Genomic DNA, 25,419 nt, shown 5'->3' on the forward strand with positions numbered 1-25,419 from the left:
TCCCAGCTGGTTTGAGGTCCATATGCTGGTTGTTAGTAGTTTCCATCTGTGGGAATCTGGTGTCTATAAAAACAACTCAGGAGGGACTTCCCTGGTGGTCCAATGTTGAAGACTCTGGCCTCCCAATCCATGGAGTCCGGCTTTGAACCCTGCTCAGGGAACTAGATGCCCCACGCAGCAATGAAGATGAAAGATCCCATGGCCCCCAACTAAGACTGGTGCAGCAAAATAAATACAGAAGCACTTTTTTTTTTTTTAAGTACATTAGGAATGTGCTTCAGACACTGTTATCAATGTTCTATTGGGAGATCCTGTGTCTCTGCTATACGCTTGATCTATTGTTTAAAGTGTTATCAGTTTGCTGGCCCTATCACTATTCTTTGTTGATACATGTTCACATTTTCTTAATCATCAGCATTCTAAAAATTGGAGTATAATTGCTTTTACAATGTTGTCTTAGTTTCTGTTGTATGATGAAGTAAATCAGCTATATTTACACATATATCCCCTCCCTCTTGAGTCTTCCTCCCCTCCCCCATATCCAAACACTCTGTCATCACAGAATACCAAGCTGAGCTCCCTGTGTTATACAGCAACTTCCCACTAGCTATCTACTTTCATACATCAACCCTACTCTCTCAATTCGTCCCACCCTCCCCTTTCCCACCATGTCCACACGCCCATACCCTATGTCTACATCTCTATTCCAGCACTGCAAAGAGAATTTCTCAAAAACCTCTATCAAAACAAATAGGCTTGGCAATAGATTGAATGGAATGAGACAGTGTCCATCTGGTGGTAGGGATGCACACATGAAAGCACTTTGTGTGGTATTCTTTGTTGTGCATTTCTACCCCACCTGACAGAACTTTCTACAGCTGTTTTCTGTTTTTCTTCAGCAGAGAGCAAAGGCATCAGGATGGGAAATTGACAAAAATGAGGAGTTTAAGTTACATAGTCATTCACTGATTGTCATGTACCCTGATGCTTAAGGAGCACAATTAAGAGTCTCTAATTGGAATAAAAATCTGTTCTTTAAGAAATGAAGAAAGAAAAAAGTAATAAATATAAAGAATTTTATGACTTTGTGTAATTCATCTCTGGAGTACAAAAATTGATTGACTTTGTAGATTAAACAACCAGATAAATACAGAGAAAATAACATGTAATTATTTCAATTTATGTAGCAACTATATTAGAGAAAATTCAGCAATTATTTTCTTGTCCCAAATTCAAAAAGCAAACTTGAAGAAGAGAATAAACACATTTAGTAAAAAGAAACTCTAAAATGTAGACCTAATATCAAGCTGTTAGATAATACACTTAATATCAAATAATTAAAATCTGAATGCTGGAAAAAACACAAGAGTATCCATTATTGCCACTGTTTCCCTAACACTTTACTGGAGATCCTAGACAGAGCAATATGACCAGAAAGAAACATAAAAGGCATGAAGACTGTTAATAATTATTGATAAAACTCATATTCACAGTTGAAACAATTATCTACATAGAAAATCATAAATCATTTAGTGTAGAGCTTTCAGAACTACTAAGTGAATTAAGCAAGGGTTTGGGATACAAGGTCAATATATAAAAGCAACTGGCTTTTATATCCCTGATGTCAACAACTAGAAAATGAAAATTACAAGTAAATATTGTAATTTTGAACAGGTTTAAATATGAAAAAATCAGATATAAATTTAAGAAAATAACATAATAATGCACGATTTGTCTCTGGACTTCTGTTTTGGTCTAATTAACATCCATTCACTTATTCAGCAGTGTTTTTGCTTGTTTCATTTTAAATGCACTAATTCAGTTAAGGAAATATTTTCTAGTATGCTGAACTCGAACACTGGACTGTCTTTATTTGATGACGTTTTCCACTGCAGAATACTTTGAGGTAGGCAGAGGATAATGACAAACACCAGTAACAGAAGTATTCAACAAAATATTTTTACAGCACTTTTTTCAAATAATTGAATTAATTATGTTTCATAAATTCTGTATTTAGAGGCACACATACAATTTCAAAAAATTTATTTTACATAAAACATCTTCAAACTTACCTATCACACTACTCAATAATTTATTTTCCCAAACTATTTTTAAATTTATAATGCTATAGTGTCGTTTGGTATACATTTGAGGACATGTATATATGCGCTACTGCTGCTAAGTCGCTTCAGTCGTGTCCGACTCTGTGCGACCCTATAGACGGCAGCCCACCAGGCTCCCCCATCCCTGGGATTCTCCAGGCAAGAACACTGGAGTGGGTGTGTGTGTGTGTGTATATATATATGTGTGTAGATGTAGATTAAATACATTGGTATATGAGCATATGTGCAAACATATATGTATGAAAGTGAAAGTGAAGTTGCTCAGTCGTGTCCGACTCTTTGCGACCCCATAGACTGTAATGTACCAGGCTTCTCTGTCCATGGGATTTTCCAGTCAATATTACTGGAGTGGATTGCCATTTGCTTCTCCAGGAGATCTTCCCAACCCAGGGCTCGAACCTGGGTCTCCCGCATTGTAGACAGACGCTTTACCGTCTGAGCCACCAGGAAGTCCAATATGTATACACATATGCATTTTTGTTTCCTTGTGCTTCTACTACTGCTCAGCTACTCATATTTGGAGCTATTTTCTTAGCTGACTCCATGTTGATATATGGCAAAACCAATACAATATTATAAAGTAATTAGCCTCCAATTAAATAAATTTATACTAAAAAAAAAGGATTCAGATTATCCAAAAGTAAATGTTGCTTTTGTCTGGCTAAAATAATCTGTCAGCACCTCTCATCAAAATATCAAGAGATTGAGATATCTTTATATCTCAATTATTTATGTTGTTTTCCTTGACTAAGGAGTTGTGCATTAGAAAATAAATTTTACAGTGGTGGACAGTTGATATAGAACTGGGACAAAAATACATAGAAAGAATAACAACTTCATTCATGCCAGCATTAAATGGATCTTATCCAAGTACCTGAAACCACGCAGAGTAAATGGTTGGTATTAAACAAGCAGACACTTCTTCTAACTAAAGTAATTTATGAAGCAAGTAAAATGAAAGGAATGTAAGAAAACTAGATGCTTGAAAATGATAGCTAAAAGTGAAAAATAAAATCTAATATACTCTGAGAAACAAAAGTGAGTGAATTACTCTGAGACTAACCTGTAAAAATCATTCCTTGACAATAACAACGATTACCTACATGCAGATTTAGAAAAACTATACGTCTATAATACGTTTATACATCTGTAAAACACGTATTCCTAATGTGAGTACTCTGGGCGTTTGTCCTTTCTTCCTGAAATTCTGGAGCTTACCTTTTTCTATATTGATCAGATTTTTATTACAGGTTTTCATGTAGCCAATTAATATACTGATCAGCTGCTCTATAACCAACTTTAGTAAAAAGAAAAGAAAGTGTTCCATGGAATGCACCCTCTATGTGGTTATGGATCACTCGAACTCCAGAATTCTGAAGTCGAGTAACATACATGAGTCCATCATCTCTTAAGACATCATATTGACAAGTGATGACATAGGTCAGGGGTAAACCATGCAACTTGCTGTCATCAGCTAGCAATGGTGAAGCTTTCACATCTAGAATCCCTGGATATTTTTTAGCCAGCTCTGAACTACCATGAGTTGGAATCTTATAAATGTGACCTTTCTTAAACTTCTCAGGGAGCAAAGAACTCCAATTAACAAATTTGAACAGATGGCTTGATTCCAGAGGAATGTGTTGGTTGGAAAACATTGCTTTCTTAAGTGATCTATCTGTAGTAAAATATTCACTCCAGAATCTGATCATGAGCGATTTTGACAGAACTGGATAATGTGCATTTTCTCTATATGATGGTAAATCAAAATCAAAATTCTGAAGGGCAGGATATATTAAAGTTTGAACCTTGAGCTTGATCTTGATATCTGGATCTTCTAAGAGCTGGAAAAAATTATAATATATTGTTTTAATAAGTCCTTTTAATGAAAAAATTAACCACAATATTAATGTATTATTAAGGTTCTTAAAAATATAATTCAATAACACATTTTGATAAAAAATAAAAATCTTAACATCAGGTACATTTTAGTATTCAGTTCAGTTTAGTTCAGTCACTCAGTTGTGTCTGACTCTTTGCAACCTCAGGAACTCCAGCATGCCAGGCCTCCCTGTATATTAGATGTTCATAAAGTTAATATGTTTTAATTTTTAAAGCAAAATTAATTTGTATCCTCCTCATAGACTGTGGAATAGAATCATTTTTTTTTAAAGAGGATCTTTTACTAAACGTAATTTCATACTTATGGAGCCTGGATTTATAATCTGAGGTTCTATAAGTTCATAATCATGTACTTGATCTTCTCTTTTCTATTATTGAGCTTCCCTGGTGGCTCAGATGGTAAGGAATCCACCTGCAATGCCAGAGACTTAGATTCAAACCCTGGATAGGGAAAGTCCTCTGGAGAAGGGAATGGCTATCCACTCCAGTATTCTTGCCTGGAAAATTCCATGGACAGAGGAGCCTGGCAGGCTACAGTCCATGGGGTCACAAACAGTCAGACACGACTGAGTGATTAACATATTTTTCTATTGTTAGAATTATTTTAAATATCTAAATATGTTAGCAAGAATTGAGATGGGAAGGAAATAGCTTGAGTTTTAAAGAGATGCTTGATTCTGGATAAGTTTAAATTATACAGAACTATTAAGTTTTTAATATTTGAATGTATTTGATATTTTAAATTATTACTCAAATTTAATATGTAAACAATAGTTCAAATAAAATTTGAATTTTTGTGCTTTTCTAAATATAGTCCCCATCTTCTTCCAGAAACAGAATTCTATAGTTTTCTTCAAAGCTAATTTTCCTGCAATGTGCTTCTGTTACTGGTACAAACTGATCATTTTATCAGTCATAAAATATGTATCTAGTGAACTGCATATTTGGTGAGTTAAAATTTTCAGAACCAACTTTATCTTGTATATGCCTGAAGCAATGACATACTCAGGAAGAATCAAACTGATTAGCACACTGAAAAATAGTATCGCTTCCTTATCATTCAGAGCACTGGCCAGGATTTCAGGTACAATTGGGTACAGGTAATGTGTATCCAGTTTTCAAGAGAAAACTTTTATGAATTACCTATTAAGTATGATGTTTCTTCTAAGTGATTTTGTATACATACTTTTTCAAATTAAGGAGATTGTTTTCTATTCACTGTTTCCTAATTTTTTCATATTTATAGATTTGGGATATTATCTTTAAACAATTTACTTTTATTAAGATAACCATTATTTTCTTCTTTAAATTATTAATTTGGAGAATTGTATTAAAGGTATTTTAATGTTAAACCTATCACAATCTACTAGAATGAACTCAAAATAGTCATGATATACTAACCATTTAAAGTATTGTTTAATTTTTTGAATAGTATTTTAGTTCAGGATTTTGCATCTGTGTTCACAAATGTAGATGTTTATCATTTTTCCTTCTCAAATTGACCTTGTCAGGTTACGAATCAAGATACATCAGCCTCCCAAAATGCAACTTTACAACTTTTGGAATTTGTTTTTAGTAGATATTTCTATTAAAAATACCTCTTAGAGTTTGTGTTTAAAACTACTTGATCCTGGAGTGTGTGTGTGTAAAAATATAAAAATGACCATTCAGTTTATTTCATGATAATAATATAATCCTTGTTTCATATTTCCCCTAGAGTCAGTTCTTTTTATGGTGAATATTTCAATTTCATGTAAATTTGAATGCATTGCTCTAAAGGTGTTCAAAGTATACTATTGTATTTTTAATATCTGTAAGATATATAGCTATAGTCTCCTTTTCTTCCTTATATCAACTAATAAATCTTAATAAAGATTCTCATCTTTTTTTTTTTTTTTTTGGTCTGTCTCACCCAGACTAATCAACTGTACCGCTTTTTTCAAGAAACTATTTCTGTTGACTTTGCTGATCTTACTGTGTTTATTTTTAATTTCATTTTTGTGCTCTCATCTATCTTTTATCCCTTTTTATTTTGTCTTTGTTTTTATTTTTTAGGCATTCTTTTCTTTGTTTAATTTCATGAAATGGATATTGACCTGTCAATTTTAGCAATTTTTTTTTATATTTAGTTAAGGCTTTATATTTTCCTCTGGATGTTGATATATCTGTGTTTCACACAGTAAAATGCATATCTATTATAATGCAGGTCAAATATTTTCACATTTTCATTATGATTTCTTCTTTCGCACTTGGATTAATCAGGAATGAGCATCTTACTTTCAAAACATACAGAGTTTTCTCTTGATATTTTATTGGTAGTGCAAAGCATTATGCTAACTGTGGACAGAGATATAATCAAAATAATTTGATTTCTCAAATTTTATTGTGCATACTTAGAATCACTTGGAATTCTTGTTACATATGCATAGTGTTATTCGGGACATCTGTGGTAAGACCAATGATTCTCTATCTCCAATAAGTGCCCAGATGCTGCTGATACTGCTAGTCCACATACTATGCTATGAATAGCAGGGGTCTATTTGATTTCAGTTCTTTGAATTGTTTGAGAGTTGGTTTATAACCCTGCATATGTGCCTGATTAAGAAAACTGTTTTGTGTGTTTCAAAGAAGTGTACATTCTTCTGTTTATTATTTTATGTTCACTGTTTAAATTTATCAACCATGCTGTTCTATTACTGAAAGAGATTAGTAAAATTCTTCCAATTTTGCTATTAACTTGTTCATTTTCCTTTATTTCCTATCAGCTTTGCTCTGTGTTTTCAGACTGTTATTAATTGCATGTAAATGGATGTGGGTTTTTTTTCATCTTCCAGTAAATGGAATTATAGTTAGAAATGTTGCATGTTAATTCCAGGAATAGTTTTTTTCCTCTAAGATTATTTAATATGATTATAAAATAAGTATACTGATCAGTATTTGCTTGACATATCTTTTACTATCTTTTTTGTTGCACCTATCTATATCTGTGTTTTAAAACATCCTATTCATACAACTTCTGTTGGAATTTAAAATTTGATTGTTTCCATTTTTGTATTCTACCAGAATTTTTAATACATCTGCATCAAAACATTTATTAACATTTTTGGTTTAAATTCATAATTTATGTATTATTGTGCATTCTATTTATCTCATCTATTCTATTATTCTTTTTCCCTTTTGTATTCTTTGAAATAATTTTTATTATTCAATTTTCCTGTGATATCATTTCATTGGAACATTTTTATAAAATTTTTTTATATGTCCACTAAGGATAAACATAAAATTCATTACTTTATCAATGTGAAGATGACTGGATGGCATCACCAACTCGATAGACATGAGTTTGAGTGAACTCTGGGAGTTGGTGATGGACAGGGAGGCCTGGTGTGCTGTGTTTCATGGGGTCTCAAAGAGTTGGACACGACTGAGCAACTGAACTGAATATTAATTATATCTTTATTACTTTCTTACAGAATATAAAGTTATTGGAATATTTCAATATTCTAATTAGCCCTTCTATGCATAGGTAATTATTATTTTTCAAATTAATTGATTTCTATTTTTATATCACAGGACACAATTATTATTGTTTTATAGAGTCATGTTCATTTTCATTTTAGCTTGTGAATATATTTACCTTTTTTCCTTCTCTTTATTTTTTCCTACCTTTTTGATCCTCCCTCAGTGGTTAATTTCCTTCTGCCTGAAACAATCCTCTTTAAAATCCAAAGGGAGAGTGTATTGAATTGTGAATTTTCTGGAATTTTATTTTAATTGTGAATTTTCTGGAATTTTATTTCTAAAAAAAGTCATCATTTTGTCCTCAGATTAGAAGGATATATTCATATTAGTCTTTTTGCCATATATTTAATGAATTCTCATTATTTTGTATTTTCTATCTTTTAATCTCTCTGTTCAATATTACAAACAATTTTCTGATCTCTCTTCCAATTTTCTATATTGCTGTATTGCAGTCAATATGTTAACACTTCTACATAGTAAAACCTAGAATGAACCCTAATATAAACTATGGACTCTGGAGGATTATAATGTGTAAATAGAAGTTCATTAACTGTAGCAAATGTGCCACTCTGGGTGGGGTTGTTGATAATGAAAGAGTGTGAATGTGTGGCAGAGGGTAGACTGTAAATTCCTCATCTTCTCCTCAATTTTTATATGAATCTAAAATTGCTCAAAATGTATAAAATCTTAAAACAACTGCATTTAAAGCCTAATTTGTATGGGTAATGTTTTTATTTATTGAAATTTTGTATATTTTTCAGACATATTAGTTTTTATAGCTTCTTTCATGAGCATATTTCCAAATTTTAAAATACACTTTTATTTATTTTAAACAGATTCTACTATAACATTTTTCTAACACTAACAATATCTGAATCTGAGTGATATTTTTTCCTGTTAATTTGTTTTTATTTTCCTCTTTGTGTATCTGCTTACCTTCAACTCTCTGTTGATTGCTAACAAAAAAAATCAGTTTTAAGAATAAACTGGAACCTAGGATCATGTTGACTTCTCTCAGTGATGACCTATATTTCTTTCTGGTAAGCATATATACGCATATTAAAGTATATTATAATATACAATATTCTGAACATATGTCATGAATATACTTAGACTACATACAATATTCTGATTTCTTAGTTATACTTATAGTTACCCTTTATTGATTTTCTCTCATTAAAAGTGCCAATGAACTATATAGGAAATTGTTTCAGCATTTTATATATAAAGAAGTATCAAAGTATGAAATCATTCTTCTCAATGTTCCCTAAATACATAAAATTAGTGACAAATTATATTTATAATCCTGATGTATGAGTCAAAAATTAGTAAATGAAAGATAAGAAAATACAATAAGTGAAAATGCTAAGCATCTTACCTGCTGTGCCGCTGCTGCAGCTAAATTCCCTCCAGCGCTGTCTCCAGAGATACCTATTCTTCCAGGATCTACACCATAGCTTTCAAGAATTTGGGGGTCTAAAAACCATTTTAATGCAGTGTACACATCTTCAAATTGAACTGGAAAATGGTACTTTGGGGCTAGTCTGTAGCTGTAGATAGGAAAGCAATGCTTTCTTAATCATTGATTTTCTTATCATTTAAAATTTTTTCTTTAATTTTTGCTTTATATTGGCTTATATTTGATTAACATTGTTGTGTTAGTTTCAAGTGTACAGCAAAGTGATTCCATTACACAGATACATATATCCATTCTTTTTCAGATTCATTTCCATATAGTTTATCACAGAATATTGAGCAGAGTTCCCTGTGCTATAACCATTGGTTTTCCAGGACTCTTGACCCAAAATCAAAAGTAAAATTTTGCTTTTACCAACATATTTGTTGGAGACATGTTTTTCCTAATCATAAAATTTGACTAAGAATCTCTAAATATTGCCATTTTTATAATCAAAATGTAAAGTCCAATTGCTAAATTTGGTTCAGTCTTGGGGAAATACTTATTAGCTGCTACCTTTCCCAGAAAAAAATATTTGCAGAGTGACTAATTTTGGTAAATATTCTACTTTTTAAAAAAAATATAATTATTATTACTTGTTTCTCTAGAATTACTGTTATTTTGTCAAAATATATCAGTTTAATATGATAATTATTCCATTAGTCCATTAACTGAATTTTCTGAAGTTTATGTTTAAGAAGGTTCTCACAGAGAGTGTGTTCTATAGAAAATTTAAACCCTTTTCCTACTCTTTCTAAATTGTGTATTAGAATGGACTTTGAGATAGGTTTTATCTTACTTTCATGGTAAATACGGGTAATATCAATGGATTACTAACTTCTGGGCACCTTTCTAAGCACTGTTACATGTATTATAATATGTAGTCCCCATGTCAATGATGAAATATGCAAATCACTAATACTTAGTTCAATATCCCTTATAATATCAATCAGTTACCAATCTGCAGAGCTGACAGTCAACCCCAATCCTCTGACTCCAAAATTTCCTTAATATTCTGCTAATTATAGGGAAAGATCCAGAGGTAGTAGTTAAATCCATGTGATACTGTTGGCTAACTTCATTTGAACAACATCTTTCCTTTCTGACCTCTGTTCCTTCTTCAAATATGGTGCATGCCTTTTCTCTCGACTGCTGGACTGGACAGCTTCCGACATTAGGTTTCTCTGTCCATAGTCAATGTCATCAGAGGCACAGATTAATTTTTGCCATAATAAGACACTCTATATAGTTGTGTGTATATTGATATGTAAGGCATATGGCCTAAAATCAAATAACACAGCTCTTACTTGGTTGATATGACAACTGCATCAAGTCTGTCTGCTGTCCATCTTGACAGAAGGTCATAGGTATAATAATCTGAAATAAAAGAAAAAATACTGGACTGTTAGGGGATGTTCAACTTTAAGGGATCCAGTATATTGCATTTTCCTTTGTGTGCCATTTCTCAAGGACTCTCTGTTCCTTATCAGTTTCTGGAATACAGGAAAGAGTAGAGAGGCATGCAGTTCTCAGGACTGAGATCATGGGAAAGGGCACCGGCTTGGATTCCTTTCGCTGATTCTCTTCAGCGACCTTGTATGTATTAGACTATCCATTTTATTGCAACTGGTAGAATTTCATTCTTTGTAATGGCTGAGTAATCATTTTACTGAAGATATATAAGCATGCATTTCTGCTAATGAAATACCTTTGTTCCACTAGAGACTTGGGTCCCCCTTGTCCTTCTTTCTGTCTTCATTCTCTTTGGACCGTGGAAGCCTACCAAGCTCACTTTCTCCACTAGGCTTTCAAGACCTCCCTGAGAGGATGCCCTGTGCCTTCCTGAGCAGTACAAGTCCTGTGCATGGGCTTTATCGGTTTTCCACATAACCCGAGAGATACTGCTCTCTCTCTCTCTTTTTCTCTCTTTCTTTTTGTCAACTCCAGTCCCCAGGTCCCAGTCTGTAAAAGACCGCAACACTGGACCTCTGCTGCTGCTAAGTCACTTCAGTCGTGTTCAACTCTGTGCGACCCCATTGACTGCAGCCCACCAGGCTCTGCCGTCCCTGGGATTCTCCAGGCAAGAACATTGGAGTGGGTTGCCATTTCCTTCTCCAATGCATGAAAGTGAAAAGTGAAAGTGAAGCCACTCAGTCGTGTCCGACCCTCAGCGACCCCATGGACTGCAGCCTTCCAGGCCTCTCTGTCCATAGGATTTTCCAGGCAAGAGTACTGGAGTGGGGTGCCATTGCCTTCTCTGACTGGACCACTATAAGAATTTAAAAATGATACTGTCAAGAATAAAGTTTACTGTGATGACTTTATATTTCTTCCCTTTATCTTAAAATATTACCTAAAGAAAAAAGTCTAATACTTAGCTTCCTGTTGATCAATTTACATATTCACATGTCAGTAGAATGTGAATCATGAAGTCTGGTGATCCTTCACTTGCCCCTGATCAGTTTTCCGTTTCAGAGCACAGTGGCGTGTCTTACCCTTGCCAACCATACTCTCAATACACTGGACCTTGGGCCTTGAACATCGTCTTCCTACTTTCAATCCATAGTGCTATCCATTGTGATAACATACAGGAAAAAAATGTACTAAATGTCTCCTTTCAACATAAAAACTAAACTGTTTTTCTGGAGTACAACCTGATCTGGGAAAGGATAAAAATGTTCTTCAAGGGAAAAAAAAAATAAAATGCAACTCATTATTTAGTCCTATACTGTTAAGCAGGAGATGATTTCAAGAAAGCTGACTATACCTTAATATTTAATTAAGTAATTGGAAAGCTTTTTCACATCTATATTGGACCATTAGGAATTTGGAAAATAATCATTTGAGTCTTAAAGGATAAATAAGACATTTTCAGCAATATGTTAATGAGTTCAAAAGACAAAAAGAGTTTTTATTTGCTAAGGTGCTTAATCTTCATTCTGCGAAATTTGTACGTTCTGTCAGTGAGTGGTAAGATCAGAAACTGTCTTAATTTTTGTAACAAAAATGTGTTAAATTCTGAATGTTAATAACATTTTATTCAGACTGAGATTCCAAAAACTTAATTCATGTTGCTTTCCTGAAAATAATTTCAGAAGCAAGAGCATGATATTTAATTTGTAGCTCCCAATATGAGAATCATCATTTACATTATATGAAATGAATCTACCAATGTATCACCCTTACCATTACTACCCAAACACCAGCCACCACCATGAATATAAAACAAGCCTCTTCTTAATGATTTTGTCTTCTGTTGGGGCACATATATACGGACAGGAATATCATTGAATGTTGTATCTCTCACAATTATGTTTTCATCTGATGTTGGTGGAAAACCTTGAATTCTTGAAAAGAGTGTCATCGATTTCATGAAATGGTTTAGCCCCAATATTTCAGCAAACAGGGCCTAAAATGAAATAAAAATACACATATACTCTAACTGTAAAAAATGTTTTGAGTCAAGAGGTGTACATAAATACTCAATATGACCCCAAAACTCTTAGTTATAGTCAGAAAAATCAATGATTATACCACCAGAAGATATACAAACCCAGATGCTTTACTACTGTATGATGAATAACTTAAGTGACATTAATCCTTACTTATGCTGCTGCTGCTGCTGCTGCTAAGTTGCTTCAGTCTGACTCTTTGTGGAGCCCATGGACTGCAGCCTACCAGGCTCATCTGTCCATGGGATTTTCCAGGCAAGAGTACTGGAGTGGGGTGCCATTGCCTTCTCCAATCCTCACTTATACACTCACCCAATAGATATTAATATGGAATATATAATTCTGTTGTCAATGACCAGTAGAATTAGGTAAGCCATTCATCCTCAAAAATAAAAAGAAAAGAAAAAAATCACAGTCAAATGAAACACAAGTTATAAAAGTACATTGTAATATAAATATGGGAAAAATTCTTTGGAATAATTGTCAAGGTGAGGAAAAGGTTTTTAACTTTACTAAGACTTAAAAGGAAAATAGAGTTTGGATGATTAACTGAAGAGAAAACCTTTCAGTCAGATTAAGTAAGCTTAGTCTAGAGAAAAACAAAATGTGGTGATAGAAAAATACAGATTGTTTGCTATTCCTATCCTTTTAGACTCCAAGAGGTTGAATGAAAGGAAAGAAGAGTCCCTAAGAAGAATTTAATAAAATATACAACACACACATATTAAAAGCCAAACAAAACCCAAAGGCTATGAAAGGCATATTGATAAGTTTTGTTAAATTTAACAGTAATATTTTAAAAATCTAGTAAAGTGGTTGAAAAGTCAAAGCACAATGTAAATAATAAACTTGCAGTTATGAAAATGATAGTCTTTAGAATATATAACAAACTGATTACAGTAAGAAATACATTAACAATTCAATAGACAAAATACTCCAACATTTTTTTCATTAAAGGTCTAGAATGACTGAGGCTTTAAGGAACAGAAATACTCAGTTTTCAAATATGTAATTCAAAAGGAATGGCAAATACCAAAAAATGGTGGAATAAGCACTGTTTTAACCTCTTTCATTTCTAATTTTATTAAAATGAAGGTAAAATAAAAATCTTAATACATTTTTGCTATGAAAGCAAAATACAATTGGCCCTCCATATCCTAGGGTTGTGATCTTTGGTGGGTTGAGTCCAGGCTTCCCAGTTGGCGCTTTTGGTAAAGAACCCACCTGCCAATGCAGGAGACATAGAAGAGGCCAGTTTGATCCCTTGGATAGGGAAGATCCCCTAGAGGAGGGCATGGCAACCCACTCCAATATTCTTGCCTGGAGAATCCCATGGACAGAGGATCCTGGCAGTCTATAGTCCATAGTGTTGCACAGAGTCAGACATAACAAGTGACTTAGCAGGCACACACAAGTTGAATCCACAGATACAAAATCCACTGATAAGAGGATTGGCTATATTAATTGGTATGTGCCATATAATATAAGGGACTTCAGACTTGATATTGTTTTCTGAGGGGGTTTCTTCTATCAATCTCCTGCCACCCTGATAACAAGACTGTATTATAATATAGGCTTCTGAAAAAAGGCACAGTATTGGAAATCATAATAACAAAAAGCCTAGTTCTCCAAGACAAAGCAATACTAAAATGTGTATGCAAACAGTAACAGAGCTTAACAATGCAGGAATCAAGAACTGAAAAATTGAAAGGAGAAACAAACAAAGAATCCAAAGTTATTAGCTGGAAATTGACATTTTATCTCACATTTTGATAGAAAAAGCAAATAGAAAAGTAGTAAGCATATAGAAAATTTAAAAACTATCAACTCAACAGAATTAATGTATTGAGGACATTCCACCTAATGAAAACAGAATACACATTCTTTCAACTGCACAAAGAAATTTCACAAAGATGTACCATATGACAAATTTGGGGGAAAAATATCTCAACAAGCCAAGTAAATTAAGATCATACAGAATAGTTGTCAATCCATAGCATAAGTAAAATAAAAACTGGAAACATAATAGTGTATGAGGAATCCCTACACATTTGGAAATTAAACAACATATTCCTAAATAATTCATTGGCCAAGGAAAAGATACCTCTAGACAAATTGAAAAAATATTTTTAAGCAATTGAAAATGAAATTATAGCATATCAAAACTTGTAGAGTGCAGAAAAAGCATTGACTGAAGGAAAATTCTTAGCTTTAAATGCATTATTAGAGGAGAAGAAAGGTCTAAAGGAACTGATCTAAGCTTCCTCCACTACAAATTTAGAGTTAGATTAGCATATTAAACTCAAAGTATGAAGGAAAGAATAAAGGGAGGGGGGAAACCTGGAAATCAATAAAATCAAAATAGATAAAGAAAATTAAAGATTTATTCCTTGAAAAAAAAATCCCATAAAATTGATCAGCCTCCAGTCAAAATAATCAGAAAAAAAAAAGTTGCAGTTTACCAATATCAGAAATAAATGAAAGGACACAATTTTAAATGCTCAGACTCATAGACACAGTAGGCAGCAGTCAGTGTGTGCTCAGATCAACTGGACTGGCCATCCAGGGAGTGTGAAGTGTAGGGCAACATGGGACTAGGACTTGGATAACTGTAAGACATGTGGAAAGAAATTGAAGATGACACAGACAGATATATGATGCTTATGAATTAGAATTGATATTATTACTGTAAAAATGACCATACTCCCCAAGGCAATCTACAGAGTCAAAGCAATCTCTGTCAAAATACCAATGGCATGTTTCATAGAATTAGAATAAAGAACTCTAAAATTGTATGGAAGTACAAAAGACGCTGAATAACCCAAACAATTCTGATAAAAAAGAACAATGCTGGAGGTATCATGCTCTCTGATTTCAAACTATACGACTAAACTATATTGATCAAATAAGGACTATACTGGAAAAAAACAAACCGAGACATCAATGGATTAGAATTGTGATACTGGAAAAAAACAGATCCAGACATCAATGGATTAGAATCTCAAGACCAGAAATAAACTCACACTTATATGGGAAATTAATCTATGACAAAGGGCAAAAATATACAATGGGGGAAAAGACAACCTCTTCAATAAATGGTGTTGGGAAAACTGTATAGCTACATGCTAAGAATCAAACAGGACTATCTTCTCACATCATTTAACAAATATACTCAAAATATATTAAAGACATAAATGTAAGACCTGAATCAATAAAACTCTTTAAAAAATAGGCAATATGCTCTCTGACATCAGTCTCTGCAATATTTTTTTGGAAATGTCTCTTCAGACAAGGGAAACAAAAACAAAAATAATCAAATGGGACTACATCAAATTAAAAAGCTTTTGCACAGTGAAGGAAACTATCAACAAAATGAAAAGGCTGTCTACTGAATGGGAGCAGATGTTATATAAATGATATAACTGATAAGGGGTTAATATCTAAAATATACAGATTATTAAAAATTAATGTGATCTTGTGTTTGCCATAAGCAATTGGTTTCAATTTCAGTTATATGTATTGAAAATGAAGTTGCTAAAAGTACAGATCCTGTTGACCTGATGAATAACTTTATAGAAAAATGAGAAGACACTTAATAAATAAAAAGCATTACATTAATGTTATTATTATTCATTGTAACACATAAATTACATACATATTTTTGTAATTTGTATATGTTGTTATTCATGTATTCACTATTACCTGTATTATTTGTTACTGCTGTTTAGTTCCTCAGTCGTGGTTGACTTTTTGTGACCCCATGGATGGTATTCTGCCAGGCTCCTCTGGCCATGGGATTTCCCAGGCAAGAATACTGAAGTAGGTTGACATTTCCTCCTTCAGGGGATCTTCCCAACCCAGAAATCAAACCTGCATCTCCTGCATTGGCAGGCAGATTTTTTACCACTGAACAACCAGAGAAGCCCAAACATACCTAGCTCAACATTGTGTGTGTGTGATCAGTTGTGTCTGGCTTTTGCAACCCCTGAACTGTAGCCCTCTAGGCTCCTCTGTCCATGGGATTTTTCAGGCATGAATACTGAAGTGGTTTCCATTTCCTACCTGAGGGGATCTTCCCAACCCATGGATCGAACCCTTGTCTTTTGCATCAGCTGTGTCGACAGGTAGATTCTTTACCATTGTGCCACTTGGGAAGCTCACATATATTATATATCATGAGTAATAAATGTTTTTAAAGGAAAAGCTTTATGATTAAATATCTTTGTGCCTTTTTCTCCCTGCCTTTTGAACAAGGGTTCTCGGGTTTTCATTTAGCACCAGGCTTGAAAAATTATTTAGCTAGCTCTACTTGATACACACAAACTGGGGCTAGACTACTATTTTGCTTCCATAATGGAGAACACATGTCAGCCATTATCATGAACACTAGTGCACATATAGACACTGAAACAAAGCTGGTAGTTACAAAGAGGAAGACATTTGTTATTTCCTTAGCCTTGTTGGAGCACTCCCAGACTTGTCTCACAATAGTAGCATCACTCCAAATCTTTGATGTGGCGAGACAAAGAACCGAGGAGCATACACTCACCTGACAGTAGCAGTATGAATCAGCTTAAAGGACTATCTGCAGGAAACAAAGTTTCCATTTCCTGAGCTTCTTAGGCAGAATCTAAGAGAAACCCAAAATAAAATTGTACTAGGATACAACTTATTATTTATTTGATAAAAAAAAAGTCAAGAAAAAATTACAACATATTTTTGTTGAGAATTGAGAGAATACGGATACTCTCATGCCTTGCTGGTTGGAGTGGAAAATAATACAGAATGACTTTGCAATAATTAGCAAAATTCCAATTGGTTCAGCAATCCCATTTCATGGATTTATCATAGACAAAATGCAACCTCTGGAAGTTTTTCATGTATTACTATTTTATTGCTTGTAATATCAAAATACTAAAAAATAACAAAACTTTGCACCTCAATAGGGCTGAATAAGTGAACTATATTTTTACACACTTACTGAATCCTTTGCATTATGTAAAAGAATGAGGGGACTTTTTACATGAAGATGTGAAAAGATCTATTAGATATATGATTAAATGAGAAATGCAAAAAACCCAACAGAATATTTGTTATGTTGTTTCTTATGGAAGAATGAAAAGGAGACAAAAACATGTTTTTATTGCTATATTCATTATTATTAGCATCATGTGTAAAAAGCAACCCCAGGAAGATCACAATAGCTAATAAAACTGGTGTTCTCCAAAGGCCTGGGAGAAAAGAATGGAAAGAGACAAAAATGGGAGCAGGAATTCTCAGTGTCCACTTTTTTCATATTGTTTTGATTTTTGAAATATATGGGTACATTACTATTCAAAAAATAAAATTTATTTAAAATTATTTTTTAAAAACTGGAGTGGACTACATAGAACAGTAGTGAGCTTTCCATTCCTGGAAATATGATTGTTGAGATTAAAGGTTTCTGCTGGTCAGAACTCTAGCAGTTTTCAATCTGCCACCAAATAATCTTTGTTGATTCCTTTTTTATGTATAGAGAGACAGACAGAGGGAGGAGGCTAATTTTTTAGTGAGAATGTTAGAGGAGTAAACTGGATCAGGTTTCCAAATAAGTAGTCATAACAAATCCAGTGGTGGTAACTGATTGCCTTCAGCTAAACGTCTCATTCTTGACTATATGGATCTTGAACACTTGGGCAAACTTAGGAATATTATGAGGGACAGAAAAGCTTGGTGTGCTGCAATTCATGGGGTCACAAAGAGTCAGACACGACTGGGCAACTGACCAACAACAACAAACCTCTCATGTTTTTTATTAGGCATTTACAGTCAGCTTTTCTATACCATGAGAACCTACTTGCATGTCTACAGCATATATTGTGTTCCAAAACCATTACTAGTATTTAAATATCATAGGTAACTACAGAGTAGTTCAAGCACATGACTTCCGAATTTTGTATGAAATTCTGAAAGTGAAAGCTTGTTGTCGACCCACGAAAAGACACCGGAATTCTTGGCCTCCGGAGGAGAAAAATTCAATCCAGGGTCAGAGATGAGGCTTGATCGCTCAGAGCTTTTGTGTAATAAAGTTTTATTAAACTTTAGGAGATAGAGAAAGCTTCTGACATAGGCATCAGAAGAGAGCAGAAAGAGTACCCTCTGCTAGTCTTCAGCTGGATGTTATATAGTCACCAGCAGTCTGTTAATGAAAGAAAGGAATGTCTCAAAACTCAGAATGGCACCAGGCCCTTCACCCATAAAATGTATTTTGGGATAATCTCGGCACTAGACGATTCATCCCAGGCCATAAAACAATTGACTTGAATCTTGTAGAAGGGCAGATTACCATACAAATAGTTTCGTTTACATAGATTAGGGGAACAATATCTGAGTATAGCATAACTGTTTGTCAAGTAGTTTCTGAGCCATTAGGTGGAACGAACTTGAAGACAGAGTCTGGGGTAAATGCATAGTACATTAACATAGCTTAAGACAAATATTTCCATATGGAAAAATGCATTGGTTAGCTCAAGGTTTGAGAATAGTTAACTTCAGGTGAGACCAGATGTCATTATGGCAACACAGTATTTTAAGAGAAACCTTCTTTAAATTTGTATAGAGAAGGAAAAATATATGCTAGTGTGTTTCCTCCTGCCACTTAAGAAAGATAAAAATGTCTGGCACTTGCAGCCGATTTTCTCCATTTGGAGACCCCTGTCCTTCCTGCCTGTTACCCTCTCAAAAGCACACAAGAGTAGAAAAAGTAAAACAAGATTGTCACACACATATGCACACACACACAGTTTTACTGCTAGCAGAATAGATCACTTTAGAAATACAACCTGAATGCCTCCTTGGTCATCTTGTTACAGTTTGCTTTGAGATAACTCAGCTGTATAGCAGTCAGGAGAATTTGACAACAGGAAGCCAAGGTTATGAAGAACTTGTAAAAACAAAATGAAACAAAGCTAGAATCTTAGAAAACTTGACTTTCTTGATTAATAAATATTTTCACTTACCAAATATGATGAAGTTTTTAAAAAAGTATTTAACAGCATTATTTTCCACTGTTCTTCAACATTATCTGGAAGAGGTTCATAAATATAAGCTGCTAAGAGGACTCCCAATATCAGAAAGACAAAATATTTTTTCCCCATGTTGTAACTGTTCTGTTTCTTAAGCAAGACAGTATTAGATATCATTTCAAAGCCTGAAACTCAATAGAGGCAAACACCACCTAGTTATTATGTAACTTCTCGGCCATGGAGTTTCCTCATTGGCACAGTAGGTTGTTATATGGCAGGTACAGAAGGCTAGTGCTGAGGATAAGAGCTGAAGTTCCAGTGTGCAGTTTGTAAAGGATAACATTCACATTTTGACAGTTCATATCAAATCTCCCTGCATTTGCATATGAGAAAAATAACTGTGTAACACCAATTTAGAGAAGAATATTCTCAAAGATTCTGGAAAATAGAACAGACACACACTCCCTCTGTGTGTGTGTCTTAGTTGCTCAGTTGTGTCCGACTTTTTTCACCCCGTGGACTGTAGCCCACCAGGCTCCTCTGGCCATGGAATTCTCCAGGAGAGTACTGGAGTGGGTATTCCAGGGGATCTTTTACAGCGGATCTTTTGACCCAAGGGTTGAACCGGGTTCTCCTGCATTACGGACGGTTTCTTTACCATTTGAGACACCAGGAAAGAGAGGAAAACAAAGGGATCCATAAAAAAATTTGATATATCTTTAATGATATCTTTATTATAGCTTTATTAAAAGTCAATCATATACAAATTGATCATCTTAATGGCTATGTAGTGACTGGAGTAATTTTGGAGTGAATAATGGAAAACTGCAGCACCCAAGCCTAAGCCAAGTCTTAGGTCCACTGTTGGGTAAACCCAGGAAAGATAATGCACTTTGTAAAATGAAAGGCACTGATGTAGACTTTGTAAGTCCAATTTCAAAAGTGCATTTCTCAGCTTAATATGTAACTTGCTATTTCAAATTCTATTTGGTTAATATATAACCTTGATTGGTAATATATAACCTCAATTGTTACATAACACCACTAAATAATATTGGAAATGAAGATGTCATAACGTGCACCCAAGCTAATTCTGCTGATTTGTGTAAAATGTGTGATTCTGTTACTGTTCCACTTTCTAGAAAGGAAGAAAAAGAACTTGGATAACTACGTTGGTATGTGTTGTTAAGGGAATTTCTGTATAGAAGGTGGATAGTATAAAAGGAAAATTTTTAAATTACAGAACTACTTGCCCAGGAGAGAATCAAAACTTAATTCTCTGTTTAACACTTCTGAGGCTAATTTTCTTAAAGAACCATGAATTTAAGTAACCCTGACAGAATGTGGTCCACTGGAGAAAGGAATGGCAAACCACTTCAGTATTCTTGCCTTGAGAACCCCATGAACAGTGTGAAAAGGCAAAATGATAGGATTCTGAAAGAGGAACTCTCCAGGCTGGTAGGTGCCTGATATGCTATTGGAGGTCAGTGGAGAAATAACTCCAGAAAGAATGAAGGGATGGAGCCAAAGCAAAAACAATACCCAGCTGTGGATGTGACTGGTGATAGAAGCAAGGTCCGATGCTTAAAGAGCAATATTGCATAGGAGCCTGAAATGTTAGGTCCATGAATCAAGGCAAATTGGAAGTGGTCAAACAAGAGATGGCAAGAGTGAATGTCAACATTCTAGGAATCAGCAAACTAAAATGGACTGGAATGGGTGAATTTAACTCAAATGATCATTGTATCTACTACTGCAGGCAGGAATCCCTTAGAAGAAATGGAGTAGCCATCATGGTCAACAAAAGAGTCCAAAATACAGTACTTCGATGCAGTCTCAAAAATGACAGAATGATCTCTGTTCATTCCAAGGCAAACCATTCAATATAACAATAATCAAAGTTTATGCCCCAATGAGTAACAATGAAAAAGCTGAAGTTGAATGGTTCTATGAAGACCTACAAGACCTTTTAGAACTAACACCCAAAAAAGATGTCCTTTTCATTATAGGGGACTGGAATGCAAAAGTAGGAAGTCAAGAAACACCTGGAGTAACAGGCAAATTTGGCCTTGGAATACGAAATGAAGCAGGGCAAAGGCTTCATTTGCCAAGAGAATGCACTGGTCATAGTAAATATCCTCATCCTACAACAAAAGAGAAGACTTGACACATGGACATCACCAGATGGTCAACACCAATATCAGATTGATTATATTCTTTGCAGCCAAAGATGGAGAAGCTCTATACAGTCAACCAAAATGACTGGGAACTGACTTTGGCTCAGATCATGAACTCCTTATTGCCAAATTCAGACTTAAATTGAAGAAAGTTGTGAAAACCACTAGACTATTCAGGTATGACCTAAATCAAAACCCTTATATACAGTGAAAGTGAGAAATAGATTTAAGGGCCTAGATCTGATAGGATGCCTAATGAACTATGGGCGGAGGTTTGTGACATTGTACAGGAGACAGGGATCAAGACCATCCCCATGGGAAAAAAAATGAAAAACAGAAAAATGGCTGTCTGGCGAGGCCTTACAAATAGCTGTGAAAAGAAGAGAAGTGAAAAGCAAAGGAGAAAAGGAAAGATAGAAGCATCTGAATGCAGAGTTCCAAAGAATAGCAAGGAGAGATAAGAAAGCCTTCCTCAGTGATCAATGCAAAACAATAGAGGAAAAGAACAGAATGGGAAAGACTAGAGATCTCTTCAAGAAAATTAGAGATACCAAGGGAACATTGGATGCAAAGATGGGCTCAATAAAGGACAAAAATGGTATGGACCTAATAGAAACAGAAGATATTAAGAAGAGGTGGCAAGAATACACAGAAAACTGTACAAAAAAAGAGCTTCACGACCCCAATAATCACGATGCTGTGATTACTCACCTAGAGCCAGACATCCTGGAATGTGAAGTCAAGTGGGCCTTAGAAAGCATCACTACGAACAAAGCTAGTGGAGGTGATGGAATTCCAGTTGAGCTATTTCAAATCCTGAAAGATGATGCTGTGAAAGTGCTGCACTCAATACGCCAGCAAATTTGGAAAACCCAGCAGTGGCCACAGGACGGGAAAATGTCAGTTTTCATTCCAATCCTAAAGAAAGGCAATGCCAAAGAATGCTCAAACTACTGCACAATTGCACACATGTCACACACTAGTAAAGTAATGCTCAAAATTCTCCAAGCCAGGCTTCAGCAATACATGAACCATGAACTTCCAGATGTTCAAGCTAATTTTAGAAAAGGCAGAGGAACCAGAGATCAAATTGTCAACATCTGCTGGATGATGGAAAAAGCAAGAGAGTTCCAGAAGAACATCTATTTCAGCTTTATTGACTATGCCAAAGCCTTTGACTGTGTGGATCATAATAAACTGTGGAGAATTCTGAAAGAGATGGGAATACCAGACTACCTGACCTGCCTCTTGAAAAATCTGTATGCAGGTCAGGAAGCAATAGTTCGAACTGGACATGGAACAACAGACTGGTTCCAAATAGGAAAAGGAGTACATCCAGGCTGTATACTGTCACCCTGCTTGTTTAGCTTCTATGCAGAGTACATCATGAGAAATGCTGGGCTGGAAGAAGCACAAGCTGGAATCAAGATTTCCAGGAGAAATATCAATAACCTCAGATATGCAGATAACACCACCCTTATGGCAGAAAGTGAAAAGGAACTAAAAAGCCTCTTGATGAAAGTGAAGTGGAGAGTGAAAAACTTGGCTTAAAGCTCAACATTTAGAAAACTTAGATCATGGCATCTAGTCCTATCACTTCACGGCAAACAGATGGGGAAACAGTGGAAACAGTTGTAGACTTTATTTTTTGTGCTCCAAAATCACTGTAGATGGTGATTGCAGCCATGAAACTAAAAGATGCTTACTCCTTGGAAATAAAGTTATAACCAACATAGATAGTATATTGAAAAGTAGAGACATTAATTTGCCAACAAAGGTCCTTCTAGTCAAGGCTATGGTTTTTCCTGTGGTCATGTATGGATGTGAGAGTTGGACTGTGAAGAAGGCTGAGCACCAAAGAATTGATGCTTTTGAATTGTGGTGTTGGAAAAGACCCTTGAGAGTCTCTTGGACTGCAAGGAGATCCAACAAGTCCGTTCTAAAGGAGATCAGTCCTGTGTGTTCATTGGAAGGACTGATGCTATAGCGGTAACTCCAATATTTTGGCCACCTGATGTGAAGAGTTGACTCATTGGAAAAGACCCTGATGCTGGGAGGGATTGGGGGCAGGAGGAGAAGGGGACGACAGAGGATGAGATGACTGGATGGCATCACCAAATCGATGGACATGAGTTCGAGTGAACTCTGGGAGTTGGTGATGGACAGGAAGGCCTGGCGTGCTGCAATTCATGGGGTCTCAAAGAGTCGGTCACGACTGTGCGACTGAACTGAACTGACTGACTGACGCAAATTTAACTAGAAATTCTTTCCTGTCAATTGATCAAGGGGCCTTGCACACTGACCTATGGACTCATCAGTACTATGTAAACACCTGCATTTCAGTTCTTAATGACCATAATCATTGTGGAATATGCCCTTTCTCTCTTTAGTTCTTAGAAATGTCTGCTTTTCCTCCTCTGAAAATCACTCACTGAATTTCTTACCTGGTATGTGTTCTCTGCCTGGCAATTAACTCAGTGTCAAAACAAAAACAAGCAAATTTTCATATAGTTGTTGTTTTATTATTTGACAACAGGGAGAAGGCCTTGGACAGGATGAAAGAGCAGGTTAAGACTCAGGGTGAAATGTTTAAAGATCAACTATTACACTTCTCTATCTGCCTCTGTCTCTTTCTTCTACTTTGTTCTACAGTTTCTCTCTTAAAATACATACTTTAATTTTTAAAACATCCAGGTGAATTTAGTAATAAGTCACAGTAATAGTATAAGTAATAAAATTTGTGAACAATATCTTGCCTATCAAAAAGCAAACCTTTCTCAGATTAAAACAGATACATGAAAACTAAATTTTTGCATTAACATGCTATTAATTAAAAATAAATTCTTGAGGAAAATTCATAACATTTTTCATGGTGGAAGAACCAGTTTACATTCCTTCCAACATGGGATTGGGCTTCCCTTTTCTCAATATCTTCACATTTCTCTCATGGCTTTTTAAAAAATCACCATCTGAACTGGTGTGTGGTGATATCTCACTATTTGAATTGTTGTTTCCCTGATGGTTAGTCATATTGAGTACATTTTCATGTACTTGTTGATCATTTTGATGGAAGAAATTTTCATATTCTGTGATATGCATAAGTCATCCTGGATTATACATGGTTTGGCTTGAACTTTCTGCCAAGTAGAGCAATCTGTCTTACGGCCTGCCAAACATCCATCTGTTTTAACCAATTAAAAAAAAAGAATGCAGTCACCAGATTGTTTAGGATGTCCAAATTTGAAGGTAGAGATAAAGGCTCCCCTTCCTATGTCACTAATGGTAGTACTACTGAAGATGAGGTTTTCTTCCCAAACGCCAATGTTGTGCTGTCTTCCTACGTGCATGCTATTCTGTCTCTTTTGAAACCTTGAAGGAATGTACCAGTCATGTTTGATGTCTGTTCTTTGTTCTGACAAGATATAAAACTGTGGTTCAGGCATCCAAAATCGGGCCAGGTGGCCATTGTACATGTGGTTTTGGACGTGTTCCTGCATCATTGAAAGTTGAACTTTCTGAACTGTATAAAATTAAAGGAAAACAATGGTCATCCTCAGAACATCATCTGCTAGTGTTACTGAACATAGATTGAAGTCTGCTTCCCCAACACATAGCAAAGTCAATCAACTGACCCTGGATTGTGGTAAAGGAAAGTACAGCACTTACTGCATGGTGCCAAGAAGGAGATCTCTACTCTTTCTCATTCTATTGTTTTCCTCTATTTCTTCGCACTGATCACTGAAGAAGACTTTCTTATCTCTTCTTGCTATTCTTTGGAACTCTGCA

At 34.9% G+C, this 25,419-nt stretch overlaps 1 protein-coding gene across 2 annotated transcripts; it reads right to left on the reverse strand.

Moving 5' to 3' along the window:
• Positions 1 to 1,059: 1,059 nt before the first annotated feature.
• On the reverse strand, positions 1,060 to 19,780 carry LOC138425077 (arylacetamide deacetylase). 2 transcript variants are annotated; one of them, XM_069562705.1, is made up of 6 exons: positions 19,451 to 19,780; positions 17,002 to 17,082; positions 12,187 to 12,409; positions 10,308 to 10,377; positions 8,923 to 9,094; positions 1,060 to 3,964 (listed from the first exon to the last, which is right to left on the reverse strand). In XM_069562705.1, exons 3-6 carry the CDS (start codon positions 12,371 to 12,373, stop codon positions 3,368 to 3,370), a joined length of 1,026 nt encoding a protein of 341 aa, XP_069418806.1. In that variant the 5' UTR covers positions 12,374 to 12,409; positions 17,002 to 17,082; positions 19,451 to 19,780; the 3' UTR covers positions 1,060 to 3,367. The 2 variants fall into 2 exon arrangements, with proteins under 2 accessions (XP_069418806.1, XP_069418799.1); XM_069562698.1 differs by lacking the exon at positions 17,002 to 17,082.
• Positions 19,781 to 25,419: the final 5,639 nt, after the last annotated feature.

This window comes from Ovis canadensis, chromosome 1 (genome assembly GCF_042477335.2).
Source record: "Ovis canadensis isolate MfBH-ARS-UI-01 breed Bighorn chromosome 1, ARS-UI_OviCan_v2, whole genome shotgun sequence".
Taxonomy (NCBI): Eukaryota; Metazoa; Chordata; class Mammalia; order Artiodactyla; family Bovidae; genus Ovis; species Ovis canadensis.

Excerpts from the sequence above, each read along its gene's own strand:
- LOC138425077 (XM_069562698.1), bottom strand. The coding sequence starts at position 19,633 with ATGATATCTAATACTGTCTTGCTTAAGAAACAGAACAGTTACAACATG. Across the intron at positions 10,378-12,186 it reads CTGGTGTTTGGGTAGTAATG|ATTATTATACCTATGACCTT; the intron begins GTAAGGGTGATA and ends CTTTTATTTCAG. Across the intron at positions 3,965-8,922 it reads CTGCAGCAGCGGCACAGCAG|CTCTTAGAAGATCCAGATAT; the intron begins GTAAGATGCTTA and ends AATTTTTTCCAG.